General features: G+C 37.5%; 1 protein-coding gene across 4 annotated transcripts in view; it reads left to right on the top strand.

Moving 5' to 3' along the window:
• Positions 1 to 22,261, top strand: part of PTPN3 (protein tyrosine phosphatase, non-receptor type 3) — a 287,103-nt gene that overhangs the window by 145,309 nt on the left and 119,533 nt on the right. For all 4 annotated transcript variants that reach the window (XM_027859060.1, XM_027859063.1, XM_027859062.1 and 1 more), the window contains exon 7: positions 4,862 to 4,914. In XM_027859060.1, the coding sequence (XP_027714861.1) occupies positions 4,862 to 4,914 (53 nt within the window). The remainder of the gene's footprint in view (positions 1 to 4,861; positions 4,915 to 22,261) is intronic.

Genomic DNA, 22,261 nt, shown 5'->3' with positions numbered 1-22,261 from the left:
GAGTCACTTGCTTTAGAGGTGGAAATTCAAGCTTTGGGAGTGGTGAGATTGCCAAGTGAGAGAATATGAAAAGAGAAGAGGGCTGAGGATGATCCCTTGAAGAATATCCTCCTTAAGGGGTTGAGAGGAGCATAAACTAGAGGCCCAAACCCATGGACAACAGAGTATTGAGTAGGGGGAAGTGGTTGATGGTGTTAGGTTATATGAAGAGAAAATCAAGAAGGAGGAAGTCTCAGAAAAGCCAGAACTTAGCACAGTGCCTAGTAGACATTTAAGAAATATTTATTAATTTCCCTGGTTAGTATGCCATGCATGACCTTTGGAAGAACCATTTGAGTAGAATGATGGCATGGTGAGGGGTCAAGAAGATAGTGAGTAGTAAGGATGTATCATGTGGGAAGGAGCTCATGGCAAAAGGGGAGATGGCAATACGTAGTTTTGGTTGCTTTAACATTCACACTGATATCCCTTTAAATACCTTTCCCAACTCTTGTGACCTCTTTCTCCTCTCTACCTCAGCTTAACTTATACCTCATCTTCATCCAAAACATTTGTGTCTCCATGATTTTACTTTTGTCCTTCCATCTGCCAGCTGCTTCATTCCTCCTATACCTATCCTCACTTCAGGCATCAGTCTCTCTGCTCTCTGTTCTTGCAGTCTGTAACTCCTTCTCTGCCCTCAGTTTCATCCCTTTAGTCTTGACCATTTCAGTTGTGCCTGTCCCCCACTCTTGAATCCTTTTCTTCTTTATCCTGAATTTGTGCTCCACTAACCATCAGCCCTGGGTCACCCCTCTACCATCCCCCTCTTTGGTAGTGATGAGTTATTTTTTCAGTTGTATCTGACTCTTCATGACTCCATTTGGGGTTTTCTTGGCAAAGATACTGCAAAGGTTTGCCATATCCTTCTCCGGCTCATTTTATAGATGAGGAAACTGAGGCAAACAGGGTGAAGTGACTTACCCAGGGTCACACAGCTAGTAAGTGTCTGAGGCTGGATTTGAACTCAGGAAGACTCATCTTCCTGACTTCAGGCCAGAGCTTTATCCACTGTGCCACCTAACTGCTGACTCTCTCCCTTCCCTTCCCTTTTTTATTTTTTTATTTTATTTATTTATTTATTTTGGTTTCTACTTCTGTGCTGGTAAATGCTAGTAGAATAAGTCACAAAAATGTGACAATTGGAGAGGCAGCTAGGTGGCACAGTGGATAGAGCTCTGGCCTTGGAGTGAGGAGGACCTGAGTTCAAATTCGACCTCAGATACAACACTTACTAGCAGTGTGATCCTGGGCAAGTCACTTAACCACAATTGCCACGAAAGCCCCCCCCCCCCCAAAGTGGCAATCCAGCCTACTTTTTAAATTAACATAATCTCATTGCAGTTGGGTCCTTAGCTGTTGTGTAGCAATCTTTTTATTCTTTCCTCTTTAATTCTTATCACACTACCCACAGTTATTGTTCAGACCTTCACATCAAGTGCTGCCTACAACCCTCTCTCATACCAAATGATTGCTTTTAATGATAATCTGTCATATATGTCCTTTATCTCCACTCACACAGCCACAATTATAATACAGCTCCTTATAACTTTTCACATGCACTGTCGCAATAGACTTCTAGCTGATATTCTAGCCTCGAATCTCTTCACACTACAATACATGCCCATTCAGCTGCCCAGGTGACCATGTTACTCTCCCTGCTCAAGTATCTCCACGGGCTCCCATCTACCTTCAAGATCAAATATGAACTCCTCTAGTATTTAAAGCTCTTCATAACCTGGCCTCTTCCTGCATTTCCAGTCTTTTTATAATTTCCTCTGTTCTCTGAACCCTATAAAAACTCCATTAGTCTACTTGTAGTTCCTTGAGCAAGACGCTTCATCTCTCCCCTTTATGCCTTCTGTACTTGGAATGCTCTCGCTTCCTTCAAGAGCCGGCTCAGATATTGTCTCCTCCATTAGAATGAAGGCACAGGCTGTCTTTGCCTTTCTTTGTATCCACAGTGCTTAGCAGTGCCTGGCATGTAGCTGGTACTTAATACTTGTTGACCAACCAACTGACAAAATGTACAAAGTACATAAATACAAATTAATTTTGAAGGGCCAGGAGAATACTAACAGCTAGGAGAATCAGTAAAGACTTTCGTCTATATTCTGCTATCCATGGTTTTGATCCTGTATAATTGAGAGAATGGTGGTCTAAGTGACCATTGAGAAAACTGGAAGGAGCAGTTGTGGTGGAAAGAAACATTCATGGAAAGAACAAAAGGATCATAGATTTAGAGTTTGAAGGGACTTTAGAGGAGAAATAGAGGCTTAATTTGAGGTTTGTCAAGTTGGAGCTGCTGATGGACTGTCTGTTCATGTGGATGTTTCCAATAGAAAATTAGGCAAAGAGATAAGGGGTGGGGGATGATAAGGAGAGGTCTGATTAAGGGAGGTAGTGATTAGAAGCAAAATAGACTTTTGAGGAGGGGCAGGATAAAAAGAGAGGAAGAAACAAGGTAATGGGTTGGAGGGAAATACACAAATCGTAACTGTTAATGTGAATGGGATTAGTTCACCCATAAATTGGAAGGAGATAGCAGAATGGATTAGAAACCAGAATCCAACAACACTTGAAACAGGGTTAAAATAAATGACTGGAGCAGAATCTACTATACTGCAGCTGAAGTAAACAGAGGCAGGGATAGCAATCATGATCTCAGACAAAGCAAAAGCAAAAATGGACCTAATTGAAAGGAATTATCAGGGAAACTAAATTTTGCTAAAAGGTACCATAGACAATTACATAATAATCAAAATTTTTTACAGCAAGCTTCTCTGATACAAACCTTGTTTCTCAAAAATATAAGAAGTATATAACTAAGTCAAATTTATAAAAATTAGAGCTATTCTCCAATTGATAAATGGTCAAAGAACCAGGCAGTTTTCAGAAGAAGAAACCAAAGCTATCTCTAGTCATATGAGAAAATGCTCTAATTCACTATTGATTAGAGAAATGCAAATTAAAACATCTCAGAGGTACTACCTCACACCTATCAGAAATGATAAATGCTGGAGGAGGAGATGTGGGAGAAATAGGTGAAAAATAGACATACTAAAGAACTGTTGGTGGAGTTGTGAACTGGTCCCAGCTGTTCTGGAAAACAATTTGGAACTATGCCGTAAGGGCTATAAAACAGTGCATACCTTTTGACCCAGCAATACTATTGCTAGGTCTGTGTCACAGAGAGATCAAAAAAAAAAAAGGAAAAGGGCATACATGTACAAAAATACTTATAGCAGCTTTTATTGTGGTGGCAAAGAATTGGAAATCAGGGGGCTTCTCATTAATTGGGAAATGGCTGAATAAGTTGTGGCACATGATTGTGATGGAATACTCTTGTGCTTTAAGAAATTACTTGGGGGGTGGTTTCAGAAAAACATGGCAAGACCTATATGAACTGATGGAAAGTGAAGTGAGTAGAACCAGGTGGTCATTGTGCACAGTAACAGCAATGTTGTAATGATGATCTACTGTAAAAGACGTAGCTATTCTGATAAGTACAGTGATGTAAGATAATACCAAAAGACTCTATTTTTCTTGCTTTTTTGTAATATGGAAATATGTTTTACATGATTTCACCTGTATAATTGATATCATATTATTTGCATTCTCAATGGGGGGGGGAGAATTTGGAACTCAAAATTTAAAAAGAAAAGAATGTTTAAAATAAATAATAAATTTTAAAATAAAAAAGAAAGAAAATCAGGCAAGTAGGACTGAAACTTGGATGGAGATACTGATCTGGGAGTCATGAGGCATTGTGTCACCAGAAATTACTTATTACAGTCATCTTCTTTCCCAGAGACTTCCTTCCTTCTTTCTTCCCAGGGAAATGGGTACTAGTCAATAGCATTTAGGGGTTTGTTTTTTTATAAAGATTATATTTCTCTAAAGAATTTCCTAGGTCTCTACATTTTGTCACAACATGATGTGCACTATAAGAGGCCTTGTGTGCTGGATTGAGATTTGACCTTTGAAGTCAGGTCAGCCTGGTTTCAGGTCCTGCTTCTGACATGTACTGGCTTCGAGGCCCTGGGAAGATCACACTTCTTTCAGTTCCTGGGCTACCTGTATGGATGTAATAATAGATTTAGACTCAGAAAAAAACCTTAGAGTATTCCTAAATAATATCTTAAATTATTCTGTTCATTTATCACCATTGTTTTTTGAGCCTGACATTTGACACTTACTTTTTGTTGTTGTTCAGTCGTTTCAGACTCTTCAGGACCCCTTTTTGGGGTTTTCTTGGCAAAGATACTAGAGTGGTTTGTCATTTCCTTCTCCAGCTCATTTCATAGATGAGGAAACTGAAGCAAACAGGGTTAAGTGACTTGCCCAGGGTCACACAGGTAGTAAGTGTCTGAGGCCAGATTTGAACTTGGGAAGATGAGTCTTCCTGACTCCAGGCCCAGCACTGTATTCACTGTGCCACCTAGCTGCCCCTTTGATACTTACTGTGAATGCCCAAAATAAGGGTATTAACCTTTGTAATGTGAATGCAGCTGTCTCACTAATGTAAAAGCCAGTGTTTGTTTTTTATCTGGGCAATATTTGCATTTTGGAGTGTTTTTTAACTTAAAAAAAAAAACAACTTTAATTCCAGTAGCTTGTATTAAGAACTGTATGAGCCTTGCAATTGGCATACCTGTTTGAGATGAATGATTTTCTTTCAATGTAGCAATAATGACCTACAGTATTATTCATGAAATTCCTTTAAAAATGTCATCCACAGTTATTTGTGATCAAATATATTGTTCAGTTTTATTTAGAATATTGTTGAATTTTATATTTCTTGATTTTTCTTTCCTTCTAGGTTAACATGCCCTCTTAATTCTGCAGTAGTTCTTGCATCATATGCAGTACAATGTAAGTAGAAAATACATATTTTAGTATGATAGTAAAGCATTGATCCACTGAGCTCCTCCCATTAACAGGATTTCTGCTTCTGTCTGCTAATTTCTCAGCAAATCTAATTCTGTTACACTTATTAGAGGTGCCAGCAAGATGTCTAGGTGGAAACGTCCAGTAATTTCTTGTGCTGCTTTTACCTCTATCCTCTGTTAGGTCCTTCTCTGACACACAAACCTGTTTTGGTGGGCAAATGGGAAACTAAACCCCAGAGTGGCTAAGCCTGGAATTATGAATAGGGAAATGCATTAATGTTGATCACATTTTTAAAGACGAGGTTAGATGAAATTACAACAATGGTGCTTTTTGAACATGGATTTTAGAAAAGGAATACTTTGTTTATAAATTTATAATTTTCCTGATAGGTAAATAATGGAAATAACTGGAAAAAGAAAAGGTAAATGCAAGAAGAGATGTGGTAGGGTTAACAAAAACAAATTATTTGGGGGGTTAGTGATCCGTCTACTTGATTGGAGAAGTCAAATAATCTAGGATCCACTGAAACCTAAAGCTTTTCCTTATAAATACTAAGCTTGCTTTATGACTTAAGAAAATTTTTTCGATGCTATTAGTAGAAATAGCATATCATAGCGGATATAGAGCTTACCTCAGAGCCTAGGCTTGGGCTCCACCTCTGACCCATACCAACTCTGTTACTCTAGTGAAATCATTAGGAGGCACCGATTTGTGTTGGTAGTGGAAATTCTCTTACCCATGAGTTCCTTGCACTAAATAAATCACAGGTCCAGGCACTATCCCTGTTAAGTAGACTGTAGGAATAGTCCAGATTATCTTTTCCGTTAAAAAAAAAAATCCTTAAAGAATCACTCAGTCCCTAGTGTTCTCATGGCAATAGTTTATGAATAGTAATCATGGACTTGGGGTGTTTGAGGTGCTGAGAAGTAAAGTGCTCATGGGATTTTCCAGTAAAGATGAAATCACAGGTTTGGGTAACAGCAACAACAAAAAAAAAATCACAGAGTAAATTTCAGATAAATTATATAACTATTCAGATTACTGTGTATGAACTTTTAAGGCTTAAGGGTGAAGCCCTGAAAAAACCCATAACAATGGAAATGTTAGCATGAAGGATAGTGATGATGATTGATATTTATTCCCCATACATACAAACCACTAGTTGCATAGGAGTCTTTAAGAACAAACTCTTCTTATTACTGTATATATTCGTATATATAATTAAATCTCAAAAAAAAAAGGAATTCTCATAGTGATTGCTGCATGGCAAAAGAATGATTTTTTTTTTAAACAAAAGTCTTTTGAAAGGTCAGGCATGGATATTCCTGAAAGGAAGCCTTGTTGAATAATATTAATTATCCAGCAGTCTTGAAAGGTTAAATAAAGGAAGATTCTGCTCAGAGTTGTTGGAACTGCTTAGTGATCAGTGTTAGAGGAAATAAAATATTGATACGTAAGGGGCATTGAGTGGAACTGAAAAGGTTAAATAATTAATGCATTTGAGATGGGGGTCTGAAAAAGTTGGGCCAGTTGTGCTTTTATAACATGAATTTTAGAATAAGACTAATTTTTAAAAAGGTTCTTATCCTTGTGTTTTCTTCATCTCTTATACTACCTCATACACAAATGATTAATGAATTTTTAAAAAGTAGAAAAAGGTCTGTCCTTTTAACTTTATCAGCAAATGTAGTAGGGGAAATTTTAAATTAATTAAAGTGACATTTTCTTAAATAAAATGGAAAATTTTTATCAATTTGGTGGAATCTTGAAAACATTTTAAAGTTGACTTGACATTTAAAATTTATTCATGCTTGGTAGGGATCTTTGTGATAGACAGAACTGACCTGTTTCAGACTCAGATTCCTCTGCCTCAGCCTACCTTCACTTGCCTCCCATCAGTTCTGTGTCATATTGCTCACTGTTTCTTGAATGATATCTGCCCCGAGTCTGAAGTTGTTCCTGACTTTCTTTTTCCTTAAGTATTCCAACTCTTTCCCCACTCCCTGTGCTTTTGGTTTTTAAGCACTCCTCCTGTTTCAAAGAGAAGTCATTTCATGAACTTTATCCTCCCCATAATGTGTCCCCACTTTGATATTTATTTTCTTCTGGTGTCAGAGGAAAACAGCTCTTCCTGAAGCTAAACCTTTGAATTGTCTTCTGGATCCTTGGACCCTTGGGCCCATGGAATTGTAGGTTTAGAGCTGGAAGTTATGCTTAGAGGTCATCTAGTCTAACCCCCTTATTTTACAGATGAAGAAACTACCACCTAGACAGGGGAAGGGACTTACCTGAGGTTACATAGGGAGCAGATGGTAAAGCCTGGGTTCACATTAAGGTCTTCTGACTGTAAATCCAGTATTCTTTCCACTTAATCATGCTGCTTCAGTTTGACTCTTTCTCTTTTATCTTTTATAACCAGTATTTCACAGAGTTCTGGTGTTTTAAAATGTCTCTTAAATTTATCCCTTCTACTCTATCCCTGTTGTTACGATTCTTTTCTAGGTAATCCTCACCTCACACCTGGAGTATTGTAACAATTTCTGGTCTGTCTGGTTCAGAAACTCTACCCCTATCCATTGTATCCAGATTTTTGTTTCCAGACTAATCTTCCTAAAATAACATGTCATATCATTCTGCTCTTTGTCAGTGTCCTGGATATCTATATAGATGGTTTTGCTGTTGGTGGTGAGGTTCTCCAAAGGGTCCCATTTATAGGTGCCATCTTAGTTTCATCTAGTCCCAAGACATGACAGTCTCAATAAAATCTATTGGTCTAACTATCCACACTATAAGAAAACAAAGTGGACTTTTTGTTTGTTTTAAAACGTATTATAGAAACTGATTTTTTAAAGTGTGTTACAATGTGCAGACAGGAAGCTTTGACATAGTCTTTGTTTCTTGAATAGATATTGAATAGAGCCCAGCATCGAATAAGAAATGGAGATTAGACTAGTATATGGGAAATTATATGGTCCTTTAAATGGCATCAAACTGCTCACTGATGCAAAAGCCCATGTTTTTAACACCGGTATTCTCCAGGTGATGCTATATATGTCTGTGAGTCATGGAACACCACGACCCCAGAAGAACCAAAATTGCACTTGACTCAAAAGAAAATGGAAAGATGCATGGTTGTTGTAAGTAGGAGGCTGTAGTTTATAACCAATGATGATGACTTGCGTTTGAAAACTGCCATAATAGATATCATCAGGGATGTGTATGACTGGAAAAGGAGGTAGGGTAGTCATGTATTAAGAGTGAAGGACTGCCCCAGTGTTGCCTTGATATGTCTGAAATAGACAAAGGACCAGAGGAGAGGGCCTCCAGTAGATTAGATGGGTCCTGTGCGAAGAATTTACAGACAGACATAGATAGGAATCCTACAGAGTAGGACGGCACTATTGGGTTGTGAACTTCATCAGTAGGATGAATGAGGTCATAGATCCATTTGTTGCATAGTACATCAGGTCTGAACTCCTTTTCTTGGCTTCTACAACCTTCACACCCTGGTCTCCTCTCTATCCTACCATTTGGTGACATAGTGGATCAAGTGCTGGACATGGAGTCCAGAAGACCTTATTTCAAATCAAGCCACAGACACTTTGTAGCTCTACAACTCTGGGCAAGTCACTGGGCAACCTCTCTCTGCCTTAATTTCCTTATCGGTAAAATAGGGATAATAATAGTACCTACCTCTCAGAGTTACTTACAAGGATAAAATGAGATGATATTTGTAAATCCCTTTGCAAACTTTGAAGTGCTATATAAATATTAATAGTAGTAGTAGTAGTAGTAGTCATGGTGGTAGTAGGGGGGTGGTGGTGGTGGTAGTAGTAGTAGTGGTTGTTGTTGTTGTTGTAGTTGTAGTAGTAGTTGTTCCCATTCTTCCCTGAAGCTTAATTGCTCCAATTAGTTCAGCCTTATCTCCCTATCCTCACCATTCAAAAATCCATTTCCTCCTTTCCTTATTTGATTCCCTTGGCCTGGCACATAGTAGATGCTTAATAAATCCATCCTTCCTACCTTCCTTTCTCCCTTCTCTCCTTCCCTCCTTTCCTTCCTCCCCCTCCCTCTGTACATCTTTCTCCTCCCTGCTTTCCTTCCTTTCCTCACATCCTTCCTTCCCTCCCCTTTCCCATCTTTCCCTCCCTTCCTTCCTCCTTTCCTACTTCCTTTTTTTCCTCCTTTACTTTCTTTGTCCCTCCCTCTCTACTTCCTTCCCTCCCTCTCCCATCTTTCCCTCCTTTCCTTCCCTCCTTTCTTCCTTCATTCCTTTATTTCTTCTGTCCCTCCCTTCTTCCCTTTTCCTTCCTCTCTCCCTTTCTCTTTTCTGCCCTGCCTTGGAGTTAGAAGGAAAAAATGAAAACTATTACATGATAAATAATTATATAATTGCAAAACAAAATGCCAACTTAGATCCAAGAGGAAAGGTTATTAAAGAGATAATGAATAATCCTGACAATCACTACCTGCAGTTTTAATACTGTAATATTTACTTATGGTAATAATCGATATTTGCGTGCTTCACTCCCACTTTCCCAACATAGCTTGTTGGTTATAGACTAGAATAAATTTTGCTTCATTATATTTTGTCTTAAAAAATCATAATCAAAATCACCATAAAAATCTTACCACTTGATCATTGTTCCATCATTTATCTTTAAAATATAAAGGTCCTTTGAAATCCTTGTTCACAATTAATTATTCTATTTTTTGGAGTATTATTGAGTGAATAGACAGCATAACACTTAACATACTGTTTTATACTGCTTTCTGAATTGGTTCAAATAAACTCATTTTCTCTGATTAAGCTATTAATTTAAATTCTTAGAGCCTAAATCTGAATCAAGACTTCTGAGACCCCCTGCATTTCTTTTGTCTTCTTCGCAACACCTGATACAGTACTAGAAACTTGAATCGAACCTTTGCTCTCATTGGTATAGGCCACTCCTATTAAGGAAGCTCCCTCTCCCAATGCTTATGGCATCCATTCTGAAATTTTTAGTCTTAGAGGGTTTATCTGGGGCGTTGAAATGTTAAGTAACTTGCCCAGGGTCAGATAGCCGCAGTATGTGTCAGAGACAAAACTTGAACCCATGTTTTCCTAACATGGAAGCCAGCTCTTTATTCTCAATGCCATGTTGTCCATCTCTGCCCCAGAAATGTAGTAGTCATTTAAGACATGCTTATTGATTGCTTTAATCTTAGAATCCTAGTTACCGAGTCATAGATTGTTAGAGCCAGAAAGCACCTTCGCGGTCACCAAGTCTGAGAGTTTACAATATTACCATGTTGCATGTGTCCAAGGCCTTATGGCTCATTTTCTCTAATTTAAAAGTTTCTTAGCTGCCTTTTTCTTTTTTAGAGTAAGTAACCACTGTCTTTCTGACCTTACTTCTTTATCTACTACCTGCCACTTCTGTATCACTTGAACTTTAAATACAGTCCAGCATGATTTAGTGAAAAAGGAGCTAGAAGTCTTGGATTCAAAATCTGGCTCTGCCACATAGGAGCTGAATGATCTTATACAGGTTACTTAATCTTTTTGGGTCCTAGTTTCCTATGTGTAAAAATAGGAGGTTGGAGTAAGTAATAGCAGAAGTCCCTTCCAACTCTAACTTTTCCACATTTATTATTATGATCCCATGAATTTATTAAAGCCAAACTGGCATCTTTTATAAATTCTCTGGTACAAACTGTTCCAGCAAAACACTTCCTCAGGTGATTTCTCAATAAGTTGTTACTCTAATATAAAAAAAAATTTAAAGCAAATATTTAATAAGGTTTTGAGTACTTCCTGGAAGACAGTGAAGTAGTCACACATCAAAGAACCAATTTTCCCCAACCATAACCACTGCCAAGGTGTCAGTGGAGAGAAAGGTAGGGGAGGGGGAGAGAGAGAGAGAGAGAGAGAACAAGTCCATTAAAAAAATTAATATGCTGTGAGAGGAACTCGGCTTAATCTGCCCACTTGCCATTGCTGCTGAGACAGAGTACTGGCATTGTTCCTGGAGACTTGTGCTCCCCATTATGGGTAGAGGATGCTAGAGGAACAAAGTGGTTTCTGCATCTGGCATTGGAGCAAAGACAGAGGAGTGAGGGGCTGTACAAGGGTTGCTGAAGCATCCTGGTCTGGGACTGAGCTAAGAAGGGGATGGCAAAAGAGAAGTCATCGAAGTTGCTCTACAAGTCTATAGTATACTTCCTCCACAAATATGGTAATCCCCTAGGTCAAGGGATAAGCGGGGCAAAAAGGAAATCTGCAATCTATCACTGCTGCCAAAGCCATTTTTCTACTTCCGAAGGAGCTAGAATAGAGACAGAGTAATGGAGGGAAAGCTGGACTTGAAGTCAGTAAGACCTGAATTCAAGTTCAGACACCTGCCTCATATACTTACTTGCTCTGCAACCCTAGAGAATTCATTTTATCTCAATTTCTTCACCTCTAAAATGGGGATGATAATAGCACCTCCTTGGGTGGTTGTGAGGATAGAATGAGATAATATACGTAAAGCACTTTGCAAGACTTTAAAACGCTGTAGAAATATCAGCTCTCATCTATAAAGTGGATATGATAATAACGTAAAGCTGTTGCTGCTAGCAACTGGCATCTTTTATACCTCCCAGATTTGTTGTGAAGATCAAATTAAATATGTTTTATTTTTACATATATATGTATGTATGTATATGGTGCTTTGTAACTATAAAGCTCTGTGTAAATGTTAGGTATTGAAATCTACCTGGGAGTCACAGAACCAGTATGTATTAGAGAAAGGGCTTGAATTTAGATTTTCCAGTCTACAATGCCAGCATTCTATCCGGTATCCCATGCCCTTATTAGAGGAAATAATTGGAAAAAATTTCCTCGAATGTAAAACAGTAATCAGTCCACAGGCAAAGAAAATTAATAGGGCTTCAGCCTGCACGAATTAAAAACTGCAGTCTCCCAAACATGTAATTATCAAATTTCTGAATGATAAAAATAGTTTTTAAATAGTCAAGAAAGAAAAATAAATTACCTATTTGCCCTTGGGCCATGGGTGGCATATACAATAAAGCACTGATTAGATTCTCCCCAGGTTTTTCACTAATTAAATGAAAAAGTAGGCAGAATTGCTCAAAAATATGCATAGACCTTAAAGATAGAGGATTGGATCTAAAAATTGCATGTGAAATTAAAGGAATTTATTGAAAAAAATCAAAATTAAAGTGATCACCACAGCTGGGAAGCAAGCAACTTCAGATCAATGAGATGAGATGTTTGTTACTAATTAAATAGTAGGGTAGTCTAGTTCTGTCATTATCTTTAGTTGAGACTATAAAGTACTATATGTAAAATTTCATTAGAAATAGAAACAAATTAGAATTTGAGATAATAATTATGTACATTATAATATGGAAGAAGAAAAGAGTTAAGATTTGTTTCTAGGCTTATTTACAAGGCTTGGCAGGGGTGGGTAAGCAAAGGCAATCAAAGAACTGCTAAATGAAACTGCTATCTGGCCCAAAGGGAGTGAAACTACAGGGAGTTACTACTTTATAGGATGAAAGCTTACCTTATAGGATAAGTTTATTCATTTGCAACAGTAGAAATTTTTTTTTTTTGTTATTTATCTAGTCCTGTAATTTGACCACTGCAGGGGAACTCCTGGTTTGAAAAGTCCTTCTACTAAAGCAAATAGGCAACTAGTATGTAACTTATAGCCTAGAGTTTACATATGGGGTCGTGAAAAATTTGACAACTATGAAAGGTTTCTGAGCGCACAACAACCAAAGATTAATTCAAAATCAAATGGGTAATGAATCCAAGGTGTTTCTAAGCAGCACTCGATCACTTCCCTCCAACTTCACTGCAGCCTTAGTTCTGAACACAAGACATGCACACTTTGCACTGTACATGCCCTCAGGTCACGCAACACCAAATAACGATGCCAGATCCAGAAAAGGGGTCATGAATGGAAAAAGTTTAAGAAGCCCTGCTTTCGTCTAGAGCACCAAGATGTTAAATGACTTGCCTAGAGTCGGACATCTTCCCCCACCCCTCATAACGCTGCATCCCTAGCCATACTTTCCAGTACTGGTTGTACCTTCTTTCACATCCTCCCTAACTGACCTTTAGATACAACTGGTCCATTATTGCTACTTTCAGATTCTCCCTGTACCACCATCACTTGGCAGTCTCTCCTTATCACTCGATACAGATCTTTGTGGCTGCTGTCTTCAAATACCCAGGCCTGTCTCCCTCCTTTCTAAATAGGTCAGTCTCTTTCGCTATCTTGAGTGCTGTTCTTACGCTAAGAGACTATAATACACACGTTACTGTTCCCTTAAATACCCCCCAACTTGTTAGTTCCTCCATCTTCTCAACTCATACGATCTTCTTTCCTAGCTTTGGACAGAGATGGCCATATCTTTAATCTTGCCATCATTCTCAGGTATTCTACATGTTCAAGGATTTCAGAATTCTTCAGTCTTTATCATTCTTTCTCCCCCTATGCTTCATATTTCTAAACTGAGTCTTCATTCTTATTATGACCTCCTGTCTATCCTCCTTGCAGTATTCTCCTCTCTTCTCGATCTTGATTCCTTGGCTAACCAGTTCAACTGCGTTCTATCCTTTATTTTGGAATGTTTCGCTCTTTTATCTTGTCACCGGTCATGTCTCACCAAACTCTAACCCTGGATCACTCCCACTGTCTGCCTTCTTGCTTTCTTTGCTACTGAACACATTTGGAAGAAATCACAAAACTATGCTGACTAGACTTACTTAAAGTTTGTTATTTAATCACAAACTGAAACCCTCACAGAGACAAGCCCATTTTCCTAACTGCTCTCCAACTGAATCTTTGTCCTACTTCCTACAGAGACTGCCCCACAAATATTCTCTTTTCTTTTCTAGCTATGTAGTACTGTACCCTCCGACACACATACATACACTCTTTCAGATGAGGGAATTCCTTTATAATTCACCATAAAGAATGAGAGCATTAGCTGTTAGCTCCCTCTTCTCTCCCTCTCCTCATCTTTCATTCCTGTGTTTTCATCCCTCTGTACTTTTTCATCATTCACTCTAGTTTCTGGTGAAGAGATAGTCCTTCTTTCCAAAGACAACCGCTGTAGGTTTGCCTTTGATCCCATCTCCTCCTAGCTTCTCCAGCAAATTGCCCCCTCAATCATTCCCTCTTTACAATCTTCAGTCTTCTTATCAGTGCCCTCTCTGTTGCTGACAAACACCCCCAAATGTCTCCCAGTGTTAAAAACCCTGATTAGATCTCAGCATCCCCACTGTCATCTCATATATTGCATCCCTTTCTCAGCTAAACCCCTTGAAAAAGCTGTTTAAATTCAGTTCCCCCACTTCCTCTTTTCTTTCCTAAACCTTCTGCATTCTGACTCATTATTCAACTGAAACTTCTCTCTCCAAAGTTATCTGTGGTTTTTGAATTGCCAGATCTCATGGCCTTTTCTCAGTTGTCATCCTTCTTGACCCCTGTTCCTCGTTTGATATTTGACTGCCTTCTTCTTCTTCTCCTAAATACTTTCTCCTCTCTGGGTTTTTATGATACTATACTTCTTTGCTTCTCCTACATATCTAATTGTTCTTCTTTGGTCTCCTTGGATAAGATCATTATCCGTGACCCAGACTGTGTGTAACCACAAAGGCATGTCCTAGGCTCTCTTCTCTTTTCTTTCTTTAATCTCTCTCGATGATCTGGTCTGTCCTCATGACTTTCTTCAGTTGTTATCTGTATTTGGATGACTCCCAGATTTATAAATCTAGTCCTACTTTCTCCCTTGAGCTCCAGTCTCATTTTACTAACTGCCTAACAGAAATTTTATTCTTACGTCCCACAGACATCTCAAAGATACCAAGACCAAAGTTGAACTCTAATTAACTTCCCTCCCCAAACTCACGCCTCTTACACACTACCCGATTATTGTCGTGAGTACCAGCATCCTGCTGGTTACCTAGGTTTGTAGTCTTGGTGTCATTCTTGACCTCGTGCTCTCATTTGCTGCACCAGTCAGTTACCGATTAAAAAATATTTTTTCTTTTATTATAGACTTAAGTATTAAAACTTAAATACATATTAGAGAAAAGAAAAAGAAACATTACAGACTTAAATATTGAAACTTAAATACAGAATAAGAAAAGCATGTCATATGCACAGCAGAATATGAGAGGATTCAAAATATATAACAATAAATTTCCATTTCAAGAAAGCCTGTGTAATAAATACTACACATTGTGTTGAGAGCTGTCCATCTTTTGTTTCCTTCCTTGTAAGTTTTTTTTTGTTCCCTGCTGTGCACTTTTTATTTTGTTCTTTTTTCCCCCTTCCTTCTTGATCCCCACCCCTCCCCGAAGGCTACAATCAAGCAGGATATATTTCTATATGGATATAGATATGTAGTTGCCAGTTTTTATTTTTCTTCTCTTGTCAATGTCCGACCCTTTCTCTATTCTTATAGTCGCCATCCTAGTTCAGGCCCTGGACTAAGGTTGCCTCTCACCAGGATCACTGTAGCAGTCTTCTCATTGATTTCCCTACCTTAAGTCTCTCCTCTCTCTAATCTAACTGCCAAAATGATTTTCTCAAAGGGCAGGTCATATATATCACTTTCCTACTCAGGGAGCTCTAATGGACTTCTCATTTCTATGATGAAATATTAATTCCTTAGTTTGGTATACCCAACCTGAGCCTTCTTTGTCTTTCTTTTTTTCTTTTTTGCTTTTTGGTGAGGCAGTCGGGGTTAGGTGACTTGCCCAGAGTCACACAGCTAGTAAGTGTCAAGTGTCTGAGGTGAGATTTGAATTCAGATCCTCCTGACTCCAGGGCCTGTGCTCCGTCTACTGCACCACCTACCTGCCCCCCAAATTCTCTATCTTTAAACTTTTTTTTTTTTGATGAGACAGTCGGGATTAAGTGATTGCCCAGGGTCATATAGCTAGTGAGTGTTATGTGTCTATGGCCAAATTTGAACTTGAGTCCTCCTGACCCCAGGGCCGGTGCTATATCCACTGTGCCACCTAACTGCCGTATCTTTCTAATCTTACACATTACTCCTTTTCACTATACTGGTCAATTTACTGTTCTCATACAAAGTAGTCCTTATCCTGGGTATCTGTGCAGCAGCGACTGCCTCCATAGTTAGAATGCTCTCTTTCCTCACCCCACCTTCTCAGTATTGTTGGATTCCTTCAGGCCTCAGCTCAGTGCCATCTTCTGCAGGAATCCTTCCCTGGTCCCTCAGTAACTACTATCTCCTAAGGCTGGCTTCCATCTGCTCTGTATATATTTAGCATGTGCTCATTAATGTAGAGTATGTGCTGTTTCCTCCATTTGAACCGAATGGCTAGAGACCTCTAAAGATAGCTTAGGTCTCCTCTGTATGTATTTTGTATATACTTATTTGTTCATTATATTTGCGTTCTCTACCCCAATAGGGCAGTAGGCCCTCTGGAGCCAGAGACTGTTTTCACTTTTTATTCATATACTTGATGCTTTGCACAGTGCTTGGCAGATAAATGCTTAATAAATATTAAATAATTAATTGTTGATTGGTTTTTCAGACAGATCATCTTAACTCTAAGGCTTGGCTTTCTATCACTATACCACGCTGCCTCTAGCAGGAGAAATAGTTATGAGGAAAAAAAGATGGTTTTACCTCTTAGATCATATTAAGAACAAAAATTCCTGGAGACAAATCAAATTTAATAACTATGGATGGTCTAATTTGTCCTATTAAAAGGAAGAGAGTTATGGGGTGGTTTAAAAAATGAAATACATTAAAATGTTGCATAGAGGAAAAAATTCAATGGAAAAAGATATACAGATTAACATTAATTGGTCTAAAATATATATATAAAACTGCAATTTTTTTTAAAAAGGAAAGAGTAATATCTGATAAAATTGGATTCAAACTAGAAGACATTAAGGACACAAAAGGACATTATACAGTGCTGAAAGGAACTTTAATGAATATATATATATATATATCAGTGCAATAATATCAATATTTGAATATATCAAACATTTCAAAATTAAAATAATAAAAAGACATTAACAGCATAAGAAGCAATAAACAAGAATGTAACAATAGGAGATATAAACATTTCATTGTAAGAAATTAGAAATAACAAGAATTTAAAAAAATAAGACTACATGGAGACTAAAAATATTTCCAAGTTAAAAGAATATTTTAAATTGCACTGGTAATGCCATTTGTAAAAATTTCTAACATAGAGCCAAGACCATTTTTTGAGGCAAATTTGTAGTACTAGCTACCTGTGTTAATAAAAGAGAAAAAGACTAAAGTAAGTGTGCCTATAAAGTCATAGAAGGAACAGCATGATAGTGCAAAAGAAAATAGAAAATGAAATAATAAAGATAAAAACAGAAGTAAAGTATTAAGTTAACAAACTGAACAAAAATTACCTTAAAAGATGAGACCATTAACAAGTTTAACCAAAAGAAGGAATGTGGAAACAGAAATTAGAAAAATAAAAAGGATCCTGACAAGCAAAAAAGAAATTTTTGAAATGTCATCAGAGAATATTGCACACAACTTTCTGCTAATAAATTTGAAAAGTTCGGTGAAAAAGATGACTATGTTACTGGGACTGCTTAGAATAAGAAATAGATAATTTAAGTAAGCCAATTTCACAACAAGAAATACGAGTCAACACGCAGTTATCCCACAGGAACACCTGGCCCAGATGAGCTTATGGATTATTTTTTCCAAATTAAAAAGCAAAACAAAACAAAAACAAATCTTACATTACGTAGATTATTTCTCAGTACCAAGAAAGAAGGAATGCTGCCATTCTTCTTGAGACAAACTTCCTCTTGTTTCCAATGCCTGTTGAAAAGAGATTTTTAAAATGATGAACAAAATATTAGCAGATGGAATAATGCAACAGTTTAATAAAAATCATTCATTGTAACCATGCAGTATTAATATTAGGCCTGCAGGGATGGTTTAACATTAGGAAAAAATAAATCTGCTAGGTGATACAAGAAAAATAAATGAATACAGCATTCATCTTACAATGAAAACCTTAAAAATAATAGTTATAGGAATTTTTGAACCCTAGAAAATTTCTAACTAAAACCTAAAGACATTCCATGTAAGAAAATATTTATCATTTTCACTAAGAATATGTCTAAAACAAGGGTGCCTGTTTTCACCACTTTAACATTGTATCAGATGTACTAAGAGTTTGGTTTTTGTTTTGTGTTTTGAGACCCATGTTCCCATTTTACCCAGGCTAGCAGTCTAGTGACTACTCACAAGTCTGACTCCACTGTTGATTGATAGAGAAACTTTGACCTGGTCCATTTCTGAGCAGGGTCATTTGCCCCTTTTTTAGGTAGCCTGCTCTTCCTGCTCTGAGGGGCTCTTTTTGTCAGTGCTGTACTTAGTGCAGACACCAAGTAGGGCTTTTCAGAACTCTGGAACTCAATAAATCCATCATCAGCCCAGACTCCCCATTAACAGGGATTATAGGAATGCACCCAGCAGCAATTTGAAATAAAGCAAAAAATAAATAAATAAATAAATAAATAAATAAATAGATTGACAGAAGAAGCAGCTAGGTGGTACAATGGATAGAACTCTGGGCCTAAAGTAAGGAAAACCTCAGTTCAATTCCAGCCCCAGACACTTAGTAGCTGTGTGACCCTGGGCAAGTCACTTTACTTTTGTTTGCTTCAATTTCCTCATCTGTAAAAGGGGGATAATAATAGCACCTACTTTTCAGGGTTATTGTGAAGATCAAATGGGATAATAATTGTTAACTTAGCACAGTTCCTGGAATTTAGTAAGCGCTATGTAAATGTTAGCAATTGTTAGTATTAGATAAGTTATAATGAAATTTATGTGGAAAAACAAATGGGTAGCATTTTTAAAGGGATAATTTAGGAGAGGAAAGTCAAAGCTGTATTTGCCCTCCTAGTCTTTAAAACATAAGATGAAACAGTTCATATAAGAACTGTCTGATAATGGGCAAAAACATTTAAAAAGAAAAAAAAGATAATTGGAACAGAAGAGATGTAGGTATAAAAGATTATCACTTGGTAACTCTGGAGAACATGATAGCAGCTAGAGAAAAGGATTCATTATTTGACAAATTTAAGAACACTGTCTAGAACATAGCAATAAATAAATTTATATCTTTTTCTTATACCACATGCTGCAATCAATTCCAGGTGGGTCCATATAATTTTTTTTTAAATATAGAAGAATATAAGAAAAACTAATAAAAAAAAGAAGAGAGAATAATGTTTATCTACACTCTGGAAGGCAGATCATTTTTAATGACTGAACATATAAAAATTATTAGGTAGAAGGATTTTATTACAAAAATAAAGTTCTGCAGAAGAAAATATAAAAGCAAAAAGTAGAAAAATTTTTTGCAGCAAATGTAATAGATAAAATCATAATATTTAAAATTTGAGAAACTCAGATAATCCAAGTCACCTTTGCTTTGGTCAAAAGATATGATCATTTTACAGCAGAGACTATCTCATACATAATTACTTTTAAAATATTCATTCTGACTCATGACCAAACCCCCCGACAAATTTTACAAAAAACAACTTTGAAGTATCACTTCCTACCTATCAAGTTGACCTATCAAGTTGAGAAGCAACTTGGCAGGTTGGTGGCAACTGTTGGCAGGATTTGGAGAAACAGGTACACTCATAATTTTCTTCATAGAACTGCAAATTGGCATTATCTTTTTTTTTGGCAATTTAGTAATATGTGACGAGTCACAACAGAAATTATATTTTTTGATCTACTGAAATCCTATCATTGAGAAGTACCATAAGAGTTGTCATCAATTATTAATGTTGTTAGTTGTGTCGTTATCATTTAAGAAGACAATTTATGCTGGTAAAATACAAGTATAACATCCACACTCAGTAGAGAGCAAGGGCAAAGATATAAGCCTGTAGGGGAAGCTAGGGGGTGCAGTGAATAGAGCTCTGACCTTAGAGTCAGGAAGACCTGAGTTCAAATGCGGCCTCAGACACTTGACACCTACTAGCTGTGTGACACTGGGCAAGTCACTTAACCCCAACTGCCTCACCAAAAAGCAAAAAGCAAAAAAAAGACACAAGCATGTAATGGCGAAAGAACAAATAAATAGGGAACAAAAATTGTGTATTCATCAATAACCATCCTCATTGGAGGCTGCTAGTCTGGGCTTATAAATACTAGCATTAAGGACTCTCCTGATACTGGTGATCAAATTTTTTCAGCTTTGTGAGACATATTACTAGAGAGGAGGAATTATCTGTGCTTTCACAGCTGAGATTCTTGTTCAGAGCTATATACACACTAGGTAATTCCTGACCAAGTAGTTCCATGTCCTTTTCCCTCAGATGGTCTGTTGTGGTGCTGCTTTTGTGTCAGGCCATGTGATACTAGTTTGGGGAAATGTGTATTATCCTTTTATTTTTTCCTTTGGGGAGGAGTTAAGTGACTTGCCCAGGGTCACACAGCTCGTGAGTATCATGCTTCTGAGGCTTAATTCGAACTCGGGTCTTCCTGATTCCATGGCCGGTGTTCTGTCCACTGCACCACCTACCTGCCCCATGTGTTATACTTTGTTTCTTTTTTAAAAATTTTTTTAAAATTTAAACTTAAATTTATTTTAATTTTAATTAATTTATTTAATAAATAAAAACAATGAATTATTTTATATAATTATATGTATTATATAATAAATAATAATAAAGATAAACAAATTTATTTTAAAATTAATTTTAAAAATAATTTTCTCTCCCTCACCCCTCATTCTGTTGGGGAAAGGAAGAAAAAAATTCCTTGTAACAAATATTCATAGTCAACGAAGTAAAGTCCTCTGGCCTTGTTCCTTCTGCACCCTATATTCATCACCTCTCTCAGTCCCCTCCCATTATAGCCCCACTAATATTAGAGGCCAGAGAGAGTTATGGGCTTAGTTTGAACCTAGAATAGGGTGATACTTTTAATTCTACAGACATTTTTGAAGTACCTTCCAAAGCAAGTCACTCTGCTAGAGAACTGTGCATATGAAGACAAAACCAAAATATATCCTGCCTTCAAGGATCATAGATTCTCCTCTGATTGAACTTGGTTTTGAGTCACAAAATACTTTGAAAAAAGCCCATAGATTCATGGAAAATGAGGTAGATCAGGAGACTGAATTCCTCTGAGATCAATTCCTCTGAGATCAATGTGGTGGTGAGGGAGGAAACCAAATGAACTTGAAATATGAATGGGAGGTTAGTACAGTTTCATGGAGGCAGCTAGGTGGCTCAGCAGATATCCTCAGACACTTACTAGCTGTGTGACCCTGGGCAAGTCACTTAGCCCTGTTTGCCTCAGTTTCCTGATTTGTAAAATGAGATGGAGAAGGAAATGGCAAATCAGTCCCAGTATCTTTTCCAAGAAAATCCCAAGTGGTGTCACGAAGAGTTGGACATGAATAATCGATCTGAAAAAAATACAATTTCATAAGTATCTCCATTATGTGATGAGATGGAGCTTGTTAATAGGACTATACTGTGATATGAGGTACATCTCTAGGGGCTGTTCTCTGTCCGGGTCAGACCGACTGCCACATTTTAGAACAGACATTGACAAGGTAGAGTGAAGCCAGTGAGGGTGTGGCTATGGGCAGGGGTCCAGGATGGTCAGAGGACTGAGAACCATGCTGTAAAAGCAAACTTTCCAATCCAGTACTTCCAGATAAAGAAGAAAGACTGGTTATCATCTTTATTTTGTTCTGGATTTCTTACCCAAAAGGAATGAAGCAAAAAACTCTTCCAGGAGGATGGAAGGTCATTGTTGGTATCTACAGGTCCTTAAAAGACTTTGAGTAGCAGGTGCATTAGATTTGTCTTGTTCTATCTTAGAGGACTGATATGTAGGAATGGTGAGTGAAGTTGAAAAGGCAGATTTTAGCTCAGTATGAGGAATAACTTTCTAATAATGAGACCTGTTCAAGAATGGGCAGCTTTGCCCATCCCTGGAGCTGAATGATGAGTCTTTGTTGAAGATTTGGGCATTCCTCTATGTGTAAATTGGGCTGGCTGACTGTTGAGACTCCTTCCAGCTCTGAGCTGTTTCTGTTTGGGGATATTGGGGCCCATAGAGTTGGGGTGCCTTTCCTGGATGCAGATCTGCTGTAATTTCTACCACATCATACTATGTCCCACTCCAATAGTTTGCTGGTAGAATTGCATGTTGGCATGATCTTTTTTAGAGCAATCTGGTAATATGTGAAAAGTAACAAAAGCAATTCCACTCTTTGATCCATTGAAATCCCATCATT

The sequence above is a fragment of the Vombatus ursinus genome, unplaced genomic scaffold, assembly GCF_900497805.2.
Source record: "Vombatus ursinus unplaced genomic scaffold, bare-nosed wombat genome assembly UNPS02014158.1, whole genome shotgun sequence".
NCBI classification, from domain to species: domain Eukaryota; kingdom Metazoa; phylum Chordata; class Mammalia; order Diprotodontia; family Vombatidae; genus Vombatus; species Vombatus ursinus.
This window is presented reverse-complemented; position numbering and strand designations above follow the sequence as displayed.